The following is a 21,716-nucleotide window of genomic DNA, read 5'->3' on the forward strand; positions in this document are numbered from 1 at the left end:
TCATTCAGCCATCATTTATGGAGTGCCTGCAGAGCCGGTGCTGTTAGGTTCTGTTCTCAGTGGGACACAGAACCAGGGGGAGCTGTCGAACAGTCAGGAGGGAATTCTGGAAGAAGCAACTTTTAAGGTGAGAGAGGAGCAAATGAGACCAGAAGGAATGGTGAAGCCAGAGAAGGAAAACGAGGATGATGGGGACCCAGGAACCTTGTGAGGAGGGAGTGTCAGGAGCGGGAGTGAGACTAGAGTCAACTTGGAGGTCACTGGTGCCCTCAGCAAGAGCGTTTCTGTGGAAACAGGGCTGTCACTGCAGGGGTGCATCCACCGTAGACCACCGGTTCGTAAAAGGGGAGGAGGAATTTCAGGCAGTGTCTGGAGGAGAAGGCAGGGGAAGAGTCAGTCCAGAGGCAAAGTAGAAAACATAGCTGAGAGAGGGAAGAACATAATAAAGATGTCATTAGAAAGGATTTGGCTGGCTTTCTTGACATTTGGAATTGGGTGAATAAGAAGTTTGGTCATGAGAGCCTTTACAAAGAAAGATCTTGACGTATTTATTACCTTTTCTATTAGGTGTCCAAGACCCTGACTCAGGGGTGAGTGCTCAGCACTTTTTGAATTGAATTGAAAGCATTGGGTATAGGCAAGTTGGGTGACCAGATTGGAGTTGTCACTAAAGCAGCAACCGAAGGTAGCCTGTGAATATAATTAACAGGGTTTTTATTTTCCCCCCTTTGCTGTTCACTCCTCTTTACCTTCCTCTCCAAGTGTCCTGTTCTCAGTGGAAACCCATTTCAACTTAAAGGAGGTACTTCTTTGGAAAGAAAAAGAGATGAGATTTTCTCAACTTTAAGGAAGTAAGATGTTCTCAACCTTGTTCAGTAATAATCGTACTCATATAGGTGAATACTAGTATTCTTTCCACCAGTCATTACTTAACATTCTGTTGTGAAGACGATGGAGCATGACTGAGATGGAAGAACATGTCTGTTGTGAAATATAGCTTGTAGTGAGTATTGTATATGATTGAAGTGAAGATCTATCTGAAATTCAAATACATAGTCTGCATATGCCTTTTGCTTAGACCAGCATAAACAGAATGGCATATAAATTTATGAAATGCAAAAAGCAGTAAGATTGCTGGGCTGATTTTGTAGCAGTAATCAAAACGACCACAACCTGATGGCCTTGAGCAGGGCCAAAGATCTACTGTTATCTACTTGTATTTCTGTCTCCAAATGCAGACGCTCAGTAGTTTTAGGACTGATAATTTCCTTGTAGGCCAGTGGGTTAGCAAACTTTAGTCCAAGAATCACATGGGTGCTTATTAAAAGTGGGAAATGCTATCCCACTGTCCTCAATCCAGCCTGCATTTTAGAATCCCAGGGGAGCTTTTAAAAATTGCCTGTGCTTAGGAATTGCCACCAGAAATTCTGGTTCAGTCGGTAAGGGTGCAACCCAGACATCTGTACTCCAGAAATTCTTTACACCTGCAGGTGAGTCTGAGGAATATGCAGTTTTACCAGAGCCCCTGGCGGGTCTAATCTAAGTGGTTTGAGTATCATCCTCTGCCATTCTTAAACCTCCACCCAGTGAACTGGCCCCTAGTTATATTAGTGGAGAATAAATAGGCGCATTTCAGATGTGTTAAAACAAATTATGTTAGAATTAATCCTTTTAAATAAAAAACTAAGTTAAAAATTAGGAAACTGACCTAGCTAAAAGAGTATTTTAAAGAAGTGATAAATTCATCTTTAAGAAGAAGTATTTTGTTAATTTCTTTTCTTCTGATGACAAAAATAGTCCTTTTGTAGAAAATCTGAAAAAGAAAGACAGTTGGCCCTCCAGAGATGATCACTCTTAACATTTTGGTTTATCATTTAACTAAATTTATATCTCCTCGTGGTGAGTTTGGATGTTGAAAACCCCAGGCTTAATCCACAGCCTGTCGGGCAGCCTGTGTAGGGTTAGTCGTTAGCACTATCCTCTCCACCTGTAGGATCTCTGTTATGAGCCCATCTCTTCCATCCCTGCTCTCGGGGAATAGTTTAATGTCTTCCTCTGTCCCTTCCTTTTTCCTGTTCTAGATCAGTAACACCAGTGGGAGTCCAGGAAGCTCTCATTCTGAGCTAAATCTGTGGGTCTCTTTCCAGGAAAGATAGAGTTTCCCTGGTGACTAAGGACCAACATCATCCTCTGTTCTCATTCATCCCAGTTTCACTTTTGTATCCTTGCATTGCAATTGTTGTCTCTGCCCATGGCTAGTTTGGGAGCGCAAACACCCTTTTCCCCTGACTATTTGAGGACCCCCTTCCCCAAACAAAAGTTTTAAAGTAAAGAGTTAGAGTGGCTTCCTTAACTATATATAAAGCTTCCAGCTAGACATTTATTTTGCTTTCATTTTAAATAGACAAGTTAAAATTTTTAAAACTAATTTCATCGTGAAAAGTGTAGTAATTATAAAAATTATCAATGTAGGAAGTAAAGCAGGTTTTGTTGTAATTAAACTTTTTTAAAAAAAACCTAGACCATAAAGAACCTATAAAAACATCTTGAGATGAACGGCTTTTCAGTTTTTCCGTTTTTCTTCAAATTTATTTTTGTCTGTAGGGCTTTCAGTTAATCCCCATTGAGCTGGAAATACGTGCATTTAAAAATTGAAAGAGCTGTGTATTGACTTAGCTGCCCGTTAGAGAAAAATAGTATAAATGATACATCACACCTGTAGCTGTTCAGTCATTTTTTGTACATTGTGTGGGAAATTCAGCCCCTAAAGGCAGCTCTAACTTCCAGCTGCGTTTTTATCTACTGAGTCACAGAGCCTGAGCGGGTTCCTTAAAACTTTAATTGCAGAGGATTTGGGGCGCAAATGGGAAATCTTCTCAGTGCTCCAGGCGCCCCATGGACAGCCCTGGAGTAAAGAGTCCTCTTATCAGCACCTCAGAGAACTGGAGGAGGAACGATGCTCAAGCCACTCCTTCATGTGCCAGTGAGATCTTTTAAGAACATTCTTTGTAGTCTTCATCCATTACTAGCAGCCAGATGAAAGCTGATGCATTACAGTAAAAACAGCATAATTACGTGGCCTCCTATTTGTATCGAAGATGAAAAAATTCAACAGCCTGTCAAAATCCCTAAGTACAAGAGGCCAGGGGAGCTCCCATTTCTTCTCTCTGTAAGAGTTGTGATAGGAGCTGTGAACACTTAGTAATTAAATGTGTGCTAATATGGGGGAAACCGGATTTATTAATGGGGCTTTGGTAGATAGACGTGTCCTAGAAAACATCAGGATTAAAAAAGAAAACTGATGAAAGTTAGCTATTCAATTCGGGGAAGAGTTGAGAGGTGTTCACTGGTATTCCTTTCTGCTCAGTGCCATGTACCACACAGCAGACAGTGGTTTAGGGGTCAGGCTGAGTTGGATCTGATTTCCCGAGACATCGTTTGTAGGCATGTGACTTGGGGCACATTTATGTTCAGTAAAGCTGATATATTCGATTATTCATTCATTTATTTATTTAATGACCGCTAGGCTGCCCATAATGGTTGCTTTGTGTGATTTTGTAAGTACTGAATGAAAACAATACTAGAATGCCTGGAATTTTCCCATATACTTGATTTCTTTTTCTTAACAATAGAAGCGCCTTTCTTCATATTTCTTTATTGATTCGATCCAATGGGATTAAACTCCTTTATAAGACAAGATACAAATATTTACAGGCAGCTTACCCCCCTGGTCCCTGGAAGGTCATTTGCCCCTTTGCTTTCTTTTTCCTTCTCACCACACGTCCTTCTGTGACTAGTTTCGAGTGCCTGCGTGAAGCTTGCTAGTAGGAGCTAACCACAGAGATAAAAGCCTGGAGTCGTGAAAATGGACAGGCCAGGTCTGTGTTTTGCTGAATTTATAGGGCTCCTCCATACACGCGAGACCTGCTGTTCTGTCTTGTATTTGTGAGACCCCAAAACAGACCGTTCCTCATTCATTATTTGTCCATTGGCTGTTTTATGCAACATACTCCTGGACAGAAGTGAGTTAGAGAACAGGTATTTGCTGGTAGGCCTTTGTAAGATAGCCATCATTGTAATTCCAGCGGTCCTCAACCCCATAAAGGTTGTTATACTGACACCTATAAAGAGAAACCCAGATTGTGGATTCTCAGCCAGCGATCCCCAGGTATCAGGGTATTGACCCTCACTGCGATGCAAAGTTTGGAAGTTGTAGCCACAACCTTTCCCTTATTTTTATAATGAATGGTTCTGTGGGAGAGAGACACATTTCAGAACGAGTCGAGAGCTCTTATGTGGTGGTAGATGACTATACAGAGTCTGACTCTGTTTTAATTTATTCACTCTCTATGGTTCACGCCTCACTTCTCACAGATGCAGAGTCAGGTGTTGGGTAATAGAAAAATATGCTCCTGCATTAAGGTGCCAAAGATATCTTTTGCTAATAAGTTCTTCCCAGAGATAGGATTGGCCAACAGTACAGAGGAAATACACTATCTCCTCTTCTCTCCTCTTTTGATGTTAGCCGTGGAATTCTTGGAACATTTTAAACTGTGGAGTTGGACATTTATAACTAGAAACATTGTCCTAGCTCTTGTCAATTTGAGGCCCTCTGGTAACAACACTTTCAAAGTTGGAACTAATTAAAATTTAGGCTTGTCCATTTGAGGCTTAAAACCACTCAATGGAAAGTTATAACGTTGAGAATCTAGAAGCAGAGTCAGTACCATTCATATTTCTCTAGAGGCAACAAAGATCATTTATTTATTTTTTTGTTTTCCAGGAATAAAATGGCAACTTGGGACAGAATCTTGAAGGCTCACAATAGATTAGAAACCTTTTTTTTTAATAAAGGAAGAAACTAGTATTGTGATGTTTTCTATCTGTATTTTTAAAGATAAGTAAGTAGGAGGGAAAATAGTCTTTAAAATAAAATATAAGTTTATAGAACTTTGAATTGAATAATGTTTGACTTACATTAAGTCGAGCAGTAAGGTAGCATATTAGCAATGTGGAATTATAGATGATCATGTAAAACAATAACTTTAGAAAGTTGTCCGATTCTGAAATAGGCATAGGAGGTTAAGAGTAGATTTTGTTGGTGCACTAAAGCACAGAACTTGTATGGAACAAAGAGCTTTGTTATTGGAGGCATCAACTCAGATTTCATTCTTGGCTCTGGTTTATACAACCTTAGGCAAGTTATGCACCAACCTTACTGTCCCCGTCTGTCCTGTGGGGGTAACATCCACTTCAGGATGGTGGCGGTGAGAGGATGTGAGGGAAGGTTCTTAGCACCACACACTTGTATGTTCCCTGTGAACAACTTCCTTTACTTTTGCAAGCACCGTACTGTTAATTAAAAAATAATAAAGCTCAAAAGGTTTATGAGAAATTATCTCAATGGTCCAACTCATGAAGATCCATTGCATTTTAGAAATTGAATTTTCCTTTTAGGAAACCATAAGGCAGTATTTTATAATATTTGTGGTGAGCTTAGTTAAGAAGCAAATATACCATGTTTGGGAAATGATCTACACATTGAGGCCATACAACAGTTTCTTCCTTAGAAAGAGTGATTAATGGTTAACAGAAAATGGAAAAAAAAGTTGCTGTTTTTAGCTTGTTTTCTTACACTTTCCAGGATACAATTTGACATAAGCATTGAACACTCTGCTCTTATGTATTTCATTGGCCCTCTGAAATTAGCATTTTGATTTAATTTGTTACTTAAAAACTCGAGTATAATGTGGGAGTGCGTTTGGCTAAGGGAAATGAAGTCATAGTCAATTCTGAACTCTGTTTCAGTGATATGGAACACAGATGAACTGGCATAAACATAGCCATCAGGAAACTGAATTCAAGTATTTATGTTAACTATTGAAAAAATATATATATATATATCAACTTCCTCTCCCAGGAGCAGCTCTTTAAAAGTATTTCTGCTGTATATTGAATGATACATTAAAATGCTTGTCAAGGTGGAAAAATGCAAACACGTGTGGGGAAGCACTGCCTTGTGTTTTGTGAAGTGGTTGTCTCCAAGTCCACCCCAGGACAAGATAAGATTCACCTGTGGACAGTGTAGACATGTAAATTAAACCCTTTAATAGCACCAGCAGGAGTCTTACCTAGTCAGTGACAGCCTCTGGGTGATAATCATGTTAAAATCTCAGGGAAACTAAAATCTTTTGCCAGGTTATGTGGGAAAGGAACATAGCGGCACAGGGGCCACTTAGCCATGAGTTCGGTTCTCAGATGAACTCCAGAAGCTTACTGTAGAAGAAAAGACCAAAGCTTCCCATGCTAATCTGGGTATGGTGGGGGGTTTTGAAAGTCTGGGGCTGTCACTTAGACCACAAGAATACATTCCTTATCGATAACCAAACATTGTTTCTCATCTGAATTAGATGTTTTTAAAAATGATCGCTGACGACGTAGGGGTTATGATGATTTCCGTGTTCAAGGTGATGGAGCACTGCCCAGAATAACCGTTGAAACTTGATATTGGTTTGTGGGTGGGCCCTCTGCCTATTGGAGAAGGCAGTGCTTGCAGTCTGCTCACATCTAGGGGTCCCTGTGTTTATAAGACACCTAACACTTGTAAGAGATTCGCCTTACTAGCTTGATCCGTTCTCCCTGTCTTTGGCGAGCTCTGGTCAGCGGTGCGGATGGCTCTAGAAGGGCATCACTTATTTTCTCTCCTGCTGCCCTGCTCCAGCATTTTCTCTCACCTGGACTTCTGCCAGGGCCTGCTAACTGCTCTCCCTGCTGCCATCAACTCCTCTCCTCAGGAGTCAGAGGTATCTTTTAGAAGTAGTAAAAGGACCTATCATTTAAAATGCTCCATTGCATTTCAGATAAAATCCACTGGGCACACCAAGCTCATTTCCTCCTCAGGACTTGGGCTCTAGTCTTCCTGGAGGGCAATATCCTTATATCGTCACATGGCAGATTCTTCTCATATTCGAACATCTGCTTACACATCCCCTCCTCCGAGAAACCCACCCTAACCGCCAATGTAAGCAACCACCCATCTACTTTAGATTGAATTACCTAATAGCATCGATCTGTAGCTGACATGTTTTATTTCCTTTTCTCCTTCGATTAGAATGGAAGCTCCACTAATCGGAGCAGAGGCCCGTCTTTATCTGAGGTAACCCCAGGTTTCAGAACAGCTATACAGGGAATGTTTGTTGAAGGAACATCTTCACGAATGAAAGAGTGATATGGCCAGCAGTTCTAGCCGTAACCAAGAACTGTTCAGCCAAAAGCAAAGAAACTTGATTAGTGCAGCTGTGCCGCTGCTAACTGTGTACTCTCCTTTAAAATCTCAAAATAAACTCAGGTCCCTAGGCTCCTTCCCCAGCCTCTGGAGTTCAGGAATCCCAGTTTGGGAATTTCCTTATTTTTAACAGAGTGATGATGCAAACGCCCCGAACAGAACCTGAATTGTTGTTCTGCCACTCTTCTATAGACCTAATTTGCCTGTAGTTTTGCCTCCCCTACTATTAGTGCTGTCACTGGATGCTATTAATGTCCTGCACTAACACAAGTCCCCCGTCCTCCAGAGAGGGAGCCAGCGGCTTCCTTGGCTTACTAGAGAGTTGTGGGGACAACTGTGGGGACAACTCTTGCTCTTTTGACAAATACGTGGTATTTCAGAGGTATATAGAATTTTATACCCTGGTACTTGGCACCAATTTGATTTGAAAAAAACAAATACATGTTCATAAGGTGGATGCTTCCATAATCATAATCACTATATCCGTCTGTCTGTCTGTCTTTCTATCCATCTAACAAACTACATCTGTTAAGTGCTTAAACACAGAGGTAAACATTTTTGAACTTAAAAGGAAAGTTAAAAACTTACTGAAAATAAACCAGGTTTTTCCAATGTATTGAGTAAACTAAGAGTGTTTCCTTTGATTATCTGGGTAAAAAGTATTAGTTCAGGGAATGAAATAAAAACGTAATAGACTCAGTCAGTTAAAGAAGCCATCAGCTGCCTGTGCAGTGGGAGGTTGTCTGTCTCGCTAGAGTGCTGGTGATTGCCCGCCCTGCTTGTTGATGCCCTTGGAGCTGGTCGGTAAGATCACTTAATATCTGCCTTCACTTTTCTTAGAGGACAAAATTTCCTTAGGTTTCATGCTGTTACTACAACAGTGTCTCTGGTTCTCAGGAACCCCAGAATTTCGGAATCTTAGAACAGAAAGGGATGTCAAATTCCATTGAGGTCACAGAGCATGTGGCCACCGTGAGGCCAGAAAGCAATCTCTCCAGGCTGGTTCTCGCCCTCCTGCCCCAGGCTCTGCCCCATCATGGCGCCTCTCCTGTGTTTTTATTTATTCCTGATTTTCCTTTTATCTTCTGAAGGAGCCTGTGATTTTTTAGTTGCACCTAAAGTTTAAAGCTAGTGCCATTGAACTTGGGATTAAGGTGAGTGATAATTTTCCCATCAAACAGGGATTATTTCCCAGGGAAGCCCTCCCTGCCCCCGCATATTTGTTGAAAGCCCCCTTCTGTGGGCTTAGTTCTCAGTACCCTGGGCACTGTGGTCGATTTGCTTCTCAGGGTAATCTGTCAGAATGCACATTCCTTGAAATAGGGGACTGTAGCCTTACTATTATTTTTTTGTCTTGTTGAGTGTTTAAAATCCCCAGCACTGAACTCTAGATGTGCACTGCTGTTAATGAAATCACTGCCCCCATGCTTGATGGATCTGGGTAATCCTCTGCAGGTTTACAGTGTTTATTTGGAAAGTATTTTTTTTTTAATTACTGTGTCATCATAAAAAATCCAGCTTTCTGTTTCTTTTATAATCTTGAAAAGTTAGTCTGCTCCATAGAGGTAAGTATATTGGCTTAATAAGATTTGAACTTTATATGACCATAAAGGTTATTAAAAAAAAAAAAAAAAAAGGAGCAACCAGAATTGTCCCTGCCATTAGCCACAGACATTTAGTGGCTCAACTATTCTCAAGTTTTCAAAACCATCTTATAATGACGAGCCCTGAATTTCACTGCTGTGTGCTTCGGGGAGTAACTGGTACATTGCTGCCCCATCAAGGCCTGCTTGGTACATTGGTTTGCTCTCATTGTGAGCCAAAACAGTGGAAAAGTCCAGCTGACCTCTTTCGGACGTTAGTCATCCTGCCAGAGTCGTCTCTGTACAGTGAGATAAAGTCTCCTTAATGAAGATGAGACCACCTGCAGGACCTGACTTCTGCCTGGAGGGTCTCATCACCTCTCATCACTCCCTTGCCTTCCCGCCACAGCAGACTACACACCCTCGCACAAGGAAGGACATGTGATTTTGCACACTGTTCTGCCGTAACCGACTGGGAACTGCTGCCTAGAATGATCTTTTGTCTTCCTTCTTTCTTTAAACACAACTCCAGGAGTGAAATTGACAGACGTGAAGTGGATTGAGTTGGGAGTAAGGAGAGGTGGTGTCCCGATTCTAGCATGAGCACTGGGCAGATGGGAGCTCACCTACTGAAATGGGAAGACTGCAGTAGAGCGGATTGGGGGGCTGGGTGGGTGGGGGATCAAGGGTATGGTATGGATGGACACTTTAATTTTAGGTGCCTCTGAGATATCAAGATAAGAGAGGTGAGAAGTAGAATGTATGTCTGTATATGGACCTAAGCCTCAGAGAGGTCACAGATTGAGGAACCTGTATTTTGGAATTGTCATTATATTTGAAACAAAGTAAAGGAACTCTCCAAGAAAGAGGATTTGAAGAGTGTGACTGGTTACTAAAGAACTGCAAAGTTTAGAAATGGAATATGAGACAAAGACTATGAAGAAGCAAATGGAAGTGAGAAGAGAATAGCCAGAAAAAGAAGGAAAATCAAGAGAGTGTCAGAAACACAGAGAATTTGAAAATGAGAGTTGTCACATAGGATTTATTGGCTTGTAGGGAAGTCGTTAGTAACCTTAATAAGGTTTACTAGACTAAAGGGGAGTACAGTTGACCCTTGAACAACACGGGTTTGAACTGCGCAGCTCAGTTGAGAAAACAGTATATAGGTCAGTGATGGCGGACCTTCTGAGCTCGGCGTCTCGGCATTTTGAAAACCTAACTTAACTCTGGTGCCGTGTCACATATAGAAATTTTTTGATATTTGCAACAATAGTAAAACAAAGATGTATATTTTTGATATTTATTTTATATATTTAAATGCCATTTAACAAAGAAAAATCAACCAAAAAAATGAGTTCGCGTGTCACCTCTGACATGTGTGTCATAGGTTCGCCATCACTGATATAGGTGGTACCCTGTAGGAGAGGTAAAGATGGGAGTTGTAGAGGGAAGAATGTGAGACCAAGAGCAGGTTGATACAGTTTATTATGTTTTTTTAAAGATGAATAATACTAGGGCTTTTTTTTCTCCTTTTAAGGCAAATAGGAGGAATCCAGTAGAGAGGTCAGGGAATATTACTATCTTTTAGTTTGCTTGCAATTGGTGGTTTTTAGTGGACTAATGGATAGGATTCAGTAGTTATAAATATATTTTAATGAGTATGTATTCATCTACTAGCCTCTCATTTCCTATAAATTTATGTTTGAATTATAAAAAAGAAAAAAAGGCTGCTTGTTTTTTTAAAAAGTTGTCCTTGGTAGTGCTACATTCCTGTAGGCAGGTAAACTGTGTTCCATGGGAATCCTGTTTTATATGTAATTTATATTAAGCATGTTTCTCCACTATCTTAGGTTTGTCTTTTAATAAAATAACACTGAATTTTCATATCAGCAGGAGAGGTAGATAAATTTGAATAGAGAAGCTGATTTAGCAGTCATTTAGTTAGGAGATGGGGATTTTAGTGGAAAAGATGAGGATAATCTGGCTTTTTTTTTTTGGCTTCTATGGAACAAAAAATTAGAGCTGAAAAGAAACAAAGCCTGGAATGCATGACAATGACCATTTCTTATAGGTGAAATGAATTGTGAATATGGTTTCATTTACATCCGCATGATGCTGCCTTTGTAGCTCATTACCATTTCCTCTGGCATTCACTTAATGAACATATGCCCGAGAGAGGCAGAATGAACCACAGTTTGTGTCTTAAAAAGCAAAGCACTACTCTTGCCATCACCCCAGCATACTTAATGAATGTCCTTACCCCAACTTTTAAGATTAGGAGTTTCTAGGCATCCAAACCTTGTTAGCTTAAGCAAAAACATAATAAGGTAAATTTAGTACTTAAAAAAGGGCCCAGTTTAAGCCAAAGCTACGCACAAATGTTTGTATCGCTTTCTGTTTGGGGTTGTAAGTGATGGTGTCTACTTTGAGTAACTCGATCATCAACAGCTGTGTTCCATCCAAAGTGAAAATATCAGAAGAGAAGGGAACATCTGTAATGAGTTGGGAAGGGAAAGGTGCGATCTTAGGTATCAGGGGTCATCCAGAAACGCAAGGAATGGGTATAAGAAAAAGAAAAACCAAAACAATGTCAATATCTTGAAAACCTAATTTTTAAAAATATTTTGGCATTTAGGTACAAGATTGGAGGTACACACTGTAAAGTTATTAAAATAATGAGCAAAAGTTAGAAGTACTGTATTTAGATGCTTATGATTTTGTTTGGCATTTAAAAATCAGTTCATTGCTTGCTTACATTGGCATGTGGGTGTGGAAGAAGACTATTTTTAAAAGTTTTGAAATTGAATTTACTGATCTGGGCCGTCGATATCATTTACTCGTAGGTACAATATGAACTGATGGCCTTTCAGGTATGTGGAATTAAATATTGATTCTAGGGAGGTTCCAGAATTTAAAAGCCTTACGTTATTAAAGTTTATTGCTTTACTTTCAACAGCAATAGAACTTTTATTGTATTAAAATTAGTCAAAAAAGCAATGATTTTTTTCATTTATTATATTATGCATATAGCTGGAAAAATTATATACCTAAGAAATATTTGACAAGGGCATAGGTGTTTATTTAAGATTTGAAGTTTTGTGATTTATGAAATACATAACAGGCAAGGTATTATACAGTATATTCATAGGTAGAAAATAATGGTAGGTTATTTCATTATTTAAATAGTTGATCGGTGCTTGCTGGGCTCTATCCATTTTGCATTTTTATTCAGCGTTTGTATATCTGGCTCTTTGCCTTAGGGAGTCATGGAATTAAAGACAAAAGCAGGTGCAAAATAGTTTCATGACCAGAATAATAACATTGAAACTCACTATTAGAATATTTTTTTAGTATAGTGAGTCCAGAGGCTAATGTCATGGGTTTAGAAAGGCTTCCATTTTAACATATATTTGACAACTTTTTTAAAGTTTAGAGTGCACTGATATGTGATGTATCTACTGCAACTACATTTGTGTAAAAACTCCCTAGTTTTAAAAAGTAATAAGGAAGTTGGAAGATGATGAAAGAGGTGACAGACTTCTTGGCTTTGGAGTTTCTTGCCTTTCACTACCTCTCTCCCCACCCCCACACACACACCTCTCACCTACATCACTAATTTCAGATCTGAACCCCTCATTTTATCGAAGAGGAAGTAGGAGACTAAAAAGTTAGTCATCTAGGTCCTGGCTGGTGTGGCTCAGTGGGTTGGAGTGTCATCCCATGGACCAAGAGATCCCAGTTCCATTCCCAATCAGGGCACATGCCCAGATTTTGGGTTCAATCCCCAGTAGGGGATGTGCAGGAGGCAGCCGATAGATGTTTCTCTCTCATCAATGTTTCTATTACTCCCTCTCCCTTCCTCTCTATCAAAAAATGAATAAAAACCTATTTTTTTTAAAGAGTTAAGATTTAACTTCAAGCTCATTGGGAAACTATTAAAAGGTTTTCAGTAGTGCATGATATGACTAGATAGGATTAATTTATGAAGATCAGACGGAATAGAGGTGGGCAGGAATAGAGTCAGGGAAGAGGAGATTATTGAAAGAATCCAGAAGAGAAATGATGGCTTGCTTAGTGGCAGGAAACCAACTCAAGATATACAGTTTATCCTTGAACAATTCAGGTTTGACTTGCAAGTATCCACTTATATGTAGATTAATTTCAGTAAATATATTGGATAGCTTTTTTTTTTTGGATATTTGGTATAGATTACACTAGGCTACCATATAGTTACTAAAAGGAAAAATAAAGAAAATGGACTCTAGGGAGTGTCTATTACTGCCACAGATATGGGATGGGAGAGGGGCTTTGTGACATATTCATCTCTGTTTCTAAGCTATAAGAAGTGCTTGACTTATATTTGGTACTTAATAATCGTTCGATGAATTGAACTATTAGTCCTAATCTCCCCGCTTCTGAAAGGGAGAATTTAGTTGTAGGCTCCATTTTTTTTTTTCTGTAGACTCATACCACTTTTCAGTATAAATATACAGAAGAGAATATAATATTTACTTTCAAGATTTGCTTGAAAATCTAAAATGTAATATAAGAGGAGAAAACTGTGTTAGTTTTATTTGGATTATCATCTTGCTCTGAACTTGGACTTGATATTTACATACACTTTGGGCAGCTGAGTACATGTCAGGTTGATATGTCTCTTATTCAACAGAAGGAATACCTGGTGATTGTAAAAAGTTACCCTACATAGAAGCATTGAGATAGCATTAGTTTATTACATAGATTGGTATTTAATTTTTATTTTTCTTCTTCAAATTACTAAACATATTCCAGTGTTGTTTTTGAAGGTAGGAACTAAATAGTTTTACTACAGAGTTTTATTTTGCATAATTTTATATTACACTAATATGTGTATCATGTGCTTAAAGGATTAAACTAGCCCTTTGTTCATGATATTTTTACCATAAAATTAGAATCAGGAAGGAAAAAATTATGACAGTCTGGAATATTTGTTTCTGAGGTGGTTCCCACATACCCAAGATAAGAAATGACTTACAATGACATGTGTTAACCACAGGCATAACAGCTCTGTGGCTGCTTAGAGCAAAAAGCTGCTTTAATAAAATGGCATGTCTATTCGTAGAGGGGAAAGTAGCAACAGAAAATAAGTTCTTTAGATACAATCAGGTCCAGTTCCCACATTTCGCAGATGTAGAAACTGAGGCACAACATACTTAAGTGTTTTGACCAGCAAATGCTTAGAAGATGGTGGTTATGTTATAAAGTCTCTTTTAGGATGTAAGAGCAGATTATTATAAATTAAGATCTGTTGTTTGAGTGTATGAGATATTTCCCTTTCAACATTCAAGGGAAATAGAAGGAAGCCAGGAAGAAGCCTATGAGAATGAACTTGTGAGGGAGGAAGAGGTGATGCTGTCCAGCTTCCCTCCAGCTGTGGCCAGGGCTTGTCCAATGTGGGACAGATTCCGTGTCACTGGAGAGGCCTCTGTTGTAGTTGCTTCAATGAGAAATCAAAGAGAAAGGAATTTGTTCATGCAAGTGTGGAGAGATTCAGGGGGTGGGAGAGGCAGAACAGGGTCCTTAGAGATAGGAAGGAGAAAGGGGATGAGAAAAAATATGCACTTCCATAATTAGATCATCAAACACGTAAGAGGAATAAAACCGGTGATCATTACAAATCAACTTTCACTTTAGTTAAATGTTAATTTGGAACCATTCACGGGCACCCATCTTCATGCTAGATTTGACAAGTCATTTGTTAGTTGTGTGCAGTAGGATCATGCTTTGGTTGTTAGCATTTCTCCACCTTTGTACTATGGTTCTCTGCAGCCATCCTGTGTAGCATCCTGGTTTTCTTGTTTAGGGAAAGTAACTGCACCCAGTGACGGGACTTTCCCTTCTGCTTGCAGAACAATCAACCATGACGACCGAATCTGGCTCAGACTCAGAATCCAAGCCTGAGCAGGAGGCCGAGCCCCAGGAGGCAGCGGGTCCGCAGGGTCCCGAGAGGGCACAGCCGGGACCAGAGGAGCAGCGCCAGGCCTTGGAGCAGTTCTCAGCCGCTGCAGCTCACAGCACCCCCGTGAGGAAGGAGGTAAGCCCAAGGCACCCATGGGGCCCCGCACCCCTGCAGCAGCCGGAAAACCAATTAAAGAATATTTACTGAGCTTTTTCAGGGTCTGGTCTGACCTTGGTCTCTTAGCACTAACAGGAACTATGAGGGGTCATCTGCTTCGCCCCTTCTGGTCCTAGGCATTCGAAAATTTACGCTATTTTAAGGCTTTCAGTGAATGACATTCCACAACCTTGCTTGGCAACTCCTCCATTTGATTAAAGCTCTTAAACTCACACTGAAATCTGGACAGCAGGTTATTGGTTTTATCTGGGTTTACATAAAGGCTAGACATCACACTGCTGGCTTTAATTATGCTCTTGATTTTTTTTAACTTTAATTTTTTTAAAATTCTTTATTGTTTAAAGTATTATATATAGTATTACATATGTCTCCTTTTTCCCCTATTGACCTCTCCCCGGCCACTCCCACCCCCCAGCACATGCCCTCATCCCCCTAAGTGTCTGTGTCCATTGGTTATGTTAATATGTATGCATACAAGTTCTTTGGTTGATTTCTTACCCCTACCCACCTCCCCTGCCTGCCCTCTGAAGTTTGATGGTCTGTTCAATGCTTCTCTGTCTCTGGATCTATTTTTGTTTGCCAGCTTATGTTTCATTGTATTCTACAAATGAGTGAGATCATGTGATATTTATCTTTCTCTGGCTGGCTTATTTTGCTTAGCATAATCCTCTCTGGGTCCATCCATATTGTTGCGAATGGTAAGAGTTCTTTCTTTTTTATAGCATACTAGAGGCCCAGTGCACAAAATTCATGCACAGGTGGGGTCCCTAGGTCTGGCAGGTGATCAGGGCCAATCAGGGCGTTCCGGCTGCTGGCTGGGGCCTTCCTTCCAGCTACCGGCTGGGGCCTCCCTACCCTGGCTGCCGGCCAGGGCCTTCCTTCATTCCGCACCACTCCCTGGTGGTCAGTGCACATCTTAGCGAGTGATCGAAATCCCAGTCTCCCTGTCTAACTCCCAAGGGGACACTTTGCATATTAGGCTTTTATATAGAGAGATATGGTTCATGGCAGTCTTTCCAAGTAAGGAATGAAGGTTGTGTTCCTAAAAGATGGCAAGGAAGGAACCTCAAGATATTTTGAGAACCTCAAGAACTTGAGGAATTCACCCAAGTCTATAGGTATTGCAAGGGGGGACGGGGGGTCCCTAAGCCCAGCCTGCCCCCTCTCACAGTCCAGGAGCCTGTGGGGAAAGAAGAGAGGGAGGTGGAAGGGAAAGGCTCAGGTGTGCTCCTGGGAGCTAGAGTGCCCCTGGAACCTTTGTGTTGAGGGGTTTTAAAGGCTAGGAGTTTAGAGGAGGTCTTAGGGGAGGATCTCAATAGAATATTCATCAGTTTTATGCAGATGTGCCAAAATTAGATTGCTTTAACTTCTTCTGTCCTTGGGTATGATTGACACAAATGGCACTAATTGGATTTCTGCCATCTATCTCCCTGAAGAGGGTGATTTAAGCTATCTCCCCTCTGATTGGGGAGGAGAAAGGCAACCTTTTACTCTTAAGTGTCCTTAGCTTAAGGAAGATAGGATTTACTAGATGGCTGCAAACCACTTGTTTAACTGTCTGTCTCAGTTTCCCTATTCCGCTTGTCCTGGCTAGCCTGTTGCAGTTCCTTTGCTCAGCAAATGGTGTTTGTTTGTTTGTTTATTCTTCAGAACTTCTCAAGACTTTGCCTTGAATTCCTGGGCAAGGTAGTTAGAGGAAAGGGCTGTATTTATAATCTTCTGAATGTAACATCCGATGCCATCATAAAAGCAGGAATCTATACTTAAAATCCAAAGTAAAGATAGGTAAAAATAACTTTGTGATTACATTAGAGTGTTGTAAAATTGTAGGGGCTAATAAAGAAGAAACATTGAAATTATAGACTGTCAGTACTGTCTTCGCTCTCAGCCCATGTACCCTTAGCTACTAGGATGATGGTATGTTCGTGAGAGAGGAAATTTTCACGCTTATTCGAGGAGCCTCAACTGAGTTTTGGAAGGAACTTTTCTTTGGACTGTCAGTGTATATTTGGAGGCCAGTGGAGCAGAAGTCTAGCCCATGAGTTGAATTTGCACTAATACCATTGCTGGTCATTTAATTGATAGATAAGGGGTGTAAAAGGAGTAGTTAGAGAGCAGTGCGCAGAGAGATTCCAAGGAGAGAGAGTCAAGGGAGGATTTTATTGTTGACGTAAGATGTCCTCTGCTGTTCTGAGTCTGGCCTGGACTACTAGACTGTTGTGATTTGAAAGCAGATTAATGCTTTTGGACAGATTTTCTCTGTTCTTATGCTGGCTCATTACAATGAAGGGAAGTGGATTTAGGGGATTACTTTGTGATGAATCTCAGTGCTACTGGCTCCATTGAATTGATTTAGAGCTAAATCAAATAGTTTAACAGTTGTATACTTACTGAGATGATGAATACTTGAAGTTCTGTAGGTCTTAAAGTTATAAGATAGCTTGTATGTATATTTGGTAGTTATGGGTCTTAGAATATAGAAGGGTCCAGTGAATGAAGAAAACTAAATACAATCGGTAAAACCTAGATGATTTATTTTAAAGACCATTACTATCCAATGCCTTTTAAAAACCCAGGATTCTGCTTGCTTTCCTTCTTTGCTCAGTGAAGTCTCAATGGCATTTGCTCAGTCTTCAAAGTACAGCCTTGAATCAAGCTGAAATAAGGCCCTACTGGTGCATCTCAATGGCAAAAGTTATTTAGGTAAAATTGTTAGCATCATAAATGTCTATATTTCTCTCCTTTTCTGGGATCCTAATTCGGGTGCCTCTCATCTGTGAGGAAATGGGAATGCCTGATTCTAAAAGGCTCTGGTACTGCCTGAGCAATGCAGTACTTATTCCCTGTCTTGCAGTGAAAACTATTCATTGTTCTTCACAGGTCACTGACAGGGAACGGGAATTTGCTGCTGGGGCTGCAAAACAGCTCGAATATCAGCAACTGGAAGACGATAAACTCTCTCAGAAATCATATAGCAGTAAACTCTCTCGATCTCCACTAAAGATTGTCAAAAAGCCAAAAAGCATGCAGTGCAAAGTGATCCTTCTAGACGGCTCGGAGTACACCTGTGATGTGGAGGTAAGAGTCTATTTTTAAACTTTCTTGTCCCAGATACTGAGAGCTGGGGAATGTTGGCATAATACATACATGATGCCTCTATTTTTTCAAAACTCTGGAAAAACACTCAGACCTAGTTTCTAAATACAAAATTGTTTCCAAACTTTCTAACAGGGATCAGATTACTAAAAGTACTTTTGTAATTTCCCCCAAATGTTACCATCAAAAGAAAAAAGTGGTATTTTTTTTAAAAATCTCCCAACACTTTCCATGATAGGGAAAACAAATTGGAGGCCTTAAAAATCAAGTTTTCTTTTACATCCTAGCTATGAGCTGTCATTTAAATGAATTTGGCATTTTTTATTTGAATATTTTATGGCCAAATCTTAATGGTAGAAACTTGGAGATGTCTGTACCGAGGAGCTGTGGGGTGATTTGAACTGTGGGTGGCTTTTTCTTGCTGAGAGAACGAGTAATCTGTAAAGCGCACATTGTGGTGGGCATTGCAGCTTGAGTGTTCTTTTGGTCAAGAAAATGGATTCCTCTCAGAAAATAGACAGTTGAATGACATTTGTCTGAGATGTTTAGCAAACCCACGTTAACAGACAACAAGAAAGCCTGTTCATAGCTGTGGAGACGGGTGATTGCTGAATTCCCCAACTAGTATGGAGCGTACATGCAGGGCATGAATTCAAGGTGTAAGAGAAGTCTCTGGCATCTTCTGCCGGGAGGGAGTAGTTTGCTCTTTTAGCAAGTGATTCCATTTCAAAGTTAATATTTTCATTCAAAGAGCTCATTCCTCCTGCCTCCAGGCCCCTGCCCTCTGTCACACAGGGATATTACCCACCTCTCTACACCAGCCCCTCCCACCAGATGCTCACGCAATTCATCTCTTCAGCTGGGTGTGCGAGAGTTGCTCCTAGGCTCAGGGGCATTGTACCCTGTGGGCTCCACATTTCTATTCCTCTCTCCTCATGACACAAACAGCACCGAGCTCACCTGACTTCCCATGTCCCACATTCACTTATCTCTGCTTTCTCTATCTATAACCCCCATATCATTCCTGTTATATTTTGCAGAAGACACTCATGCACTCAGTGGTTTTCTTGGAACAGAAAATTCAAATCCATTTCATGTTGATAATGTCAGTAAGGCTACGAATGGAGTTGGGTTACTAAATTATTACAAATTGCAGGAACATAGAAAATCTTGTATATTTTGAAAATCAATTATTGGATCTAATGTTGTTTAGTCTATCATATATTTATAGAATTTTTGTCATTGTATAACTTGACAAATATTGGCGGGTTGCTGTGGGGAGTAAAATATATGCTTCAAGTACCCTACCTAAGATTGCCGTGCTCAGATTCATTTCTTGCATTTTCCTGGCTTTGATTTTGGCTAAAATCTTAGTCCAACATGTTCATTTATTGATTTGGATGTTTATTCTGGAAAGGAGGAGATACTATGATATACTTGTACCTGTGTTTTGCTATGAAGCTTAAAGGACTTTGGTCACCTTGAAAGAGGTTGTATTTTTCCATTGTGGATTCACTTTCTGGAAAAATTGATCCAAGTCAAGAGCAGCTTTTTTTGTTAATTTCAAGGAGAGTCTTTCTATTGATTCCATTATACAGTATAATGGAATGAATAGGGTTACTTGGCAACCCTCTAGTCATAGCTACAAGAGTTTTCTAAAGAAGAGTTTGTAGTGTTTTGTGTGGGAAGAATAAATGCCTCAGGACTGACCAAGGTATAGGTAATGTTGACCATTCTGCTAAATTTAATTTATATTCAAATTCATTATAGGTCATTTGTGTTTTCGAGGACAGAATTTTCATTTTGTAATTAACTTGGGACACCATTCAGTATTGCTTTTACTGTCACTGTGAGTGTTTGGAGTGGCAGGGCAATGTTGATCAGTTACTTTCCTTTATAATAAAGTATTTTTATGAATTTGATATTCTTAAAAGTAACATTTTTCTGTCACAAAAACCCTTGCCAGCAGAATGTTTTCAGTTTTACAACAGACTTCAGTAGTACGGGGGGGAAAAAAAAAGTGCTCACTGCTGGAGATGGAGAACTTTGGACATGGTAAAGCGAAACGGATTTATTTGTAGCTAACCAGTTGAATAAGAAAAATGGCTGTGAATCAGTGTGGTTTTTTTTTGTTTGTTTGTTTTTTTATCAAAGTCTTGGATGAAGGCACCAAAAGAAAACCTTTTTAAGTGATACAGAGCTTTAAAGGTGACTAAGGGCACATGTGTCAGAACTTATGTGTGGAGCAGACAGTGGAAGAACCCTGAAGCAAAGTAGCAAGATGAGACTTAGTGGGAGGTAACACTACTCTGTTTTTAAGGATTAAGTACAAAATAGAGATGTCTTTGGGAAGGAGTGGTCACTCTTAATGTCAGTTGAGGTGAAACTCATCTTTGAGCTAAAGTCAATTACACATGCAACACAAACCAGCTGTCAGACGTGACCGTGCGACCCCAGGCCGCTCTGGAAGCGTAGCGTTCGGTTTACTGACGGCGGTGGGTCCCTGGCTCCCCATGCTGCAGGGCCCCATCGTGGTGTCTTGTTTCATTCACACGTGTTAGGGGTGCTCCAAACCCGCCACATCGGGGTGCGAAAATGGAATCGTTCACTGGTAACCCACAATTCCTTAAACTTTCTGAACCTAAGTTTCCTCACCAGAGAAGTGGGAGCGAGCCCAGCCCATACCAAGAGGTCGCTGGTTCCATTCCCAGTCAGGGCACATGCCCAGATTCAGACTCTGTCCCCAGCAGGGGGCATGCAGGAGGCAGCCAAACCCGCCACATCGGGGTGCGAAAATGGAATCGTTCACTGGTAACCCACAATTCCTTAAACTTTCTGAACCTAAGTTTCCTCACCAGAGAAGTGGGAGCGAGCCCAGCCCATACCAAGAGGTCGCTGGTTCCATTCCCAGTCAGGGCACATGCCCAGATTCAGACTCTGTCCCCAGCAGGGGGCATGCAGGAGGCAGCCAATCCATGTTGATTATATTTATAAAATATATTAAATATATTTAAATATATATATTTTCTTTTTAAAGAAAAGGAGGGGTGAAAGTATTTGCCTCAAAAAGGCATTATTGAGAAGATTAAAGCTGGTACTTTATTTGAACACTATCTGGGATGTAGCATATTCCTGATGAATGGTAGCCTTTAATTCACAATAATAAAAACAGTGAATTCTGACTTGAGTGTATTCAGCAGAGAATTATAGGATGGTGAGGGATTTCCAGATGGCCCAGATTATGAAGTAAAGAGAAACGATGGAGTTTATTCAAACAAGCATTTCTTTATACCATCCAAAATGCTACTAAGGAACATCGTCAAATTTCTTTCTAGCAGTAGGCTGAGATCATTGTAGTATTCAATATTTGTCCATTTGAGAGACCTTTTTCCAAATAATTTTTCAGATTCTTAGTCTTGATTATCTAAAACATAAAAGATCTTTTTATGAGTAAAATATAAGGAAAGATGTATAAGTAATTTGATACATACATTTGGGAAGTATTTGCATGCTACCAGATTTTTTTTTTTAATATATTTTTTATTGATTAAGAAATTACATATGTGTCCTTGTCCCCACGATACCCTCAACCCCCCCCCCCCTTGCCCTCCCCTCCCCCTTTTTCCTGGGCCCCTTG

The 21,716-nt window shown here is 40.2% G+C and overlaps 1 protein-coding gene across 28 annotated transcripts in view; it reads left to right on the top strand.

Moving 5' to 3' along the window:
• Positions 1-21,716, top strand: part of EPB41L3 (erythrocyte membrane protein band 4.1-like 3) — a 225,299-nt gene that overhangs the window by 120,459 nt on the left and 83,124 nt on the right. For 27 of the 28 annotated variants that reach the window (XM_015562685.1, XM_015562689.1, XM_006761831.2 and 24 more), the window contains exons 2-3: positions 14,757-14,941; positions 17,864-18,061. In XM_015562685.1, coding sequence (XP_015418171.1) covers positions 14,757-14,941; positions 17,864-18,061 — 383 coding nt within the window. The remainder of the gene's footprint in view (positions 1-14,756; positions 14,942-17,863; positions 18,062-21,716) is intronic. The other variant, XM_015562691.1, reaches the window with a different exon arrangement.

Source organism: Myotis davidii, unplaced genomic scaffold, assembly GCF_000327345.1.
Source record: "Myotis davidii unplaced genomic scaffold, ASM32734v1 scaffold96, whole genome shotgun sequence".
NCBI lineage: Eukaryota > Metazoa > Chordata > Mammalia > Chiroptera > Vespertilionidae > Myotis > Myotis davidii.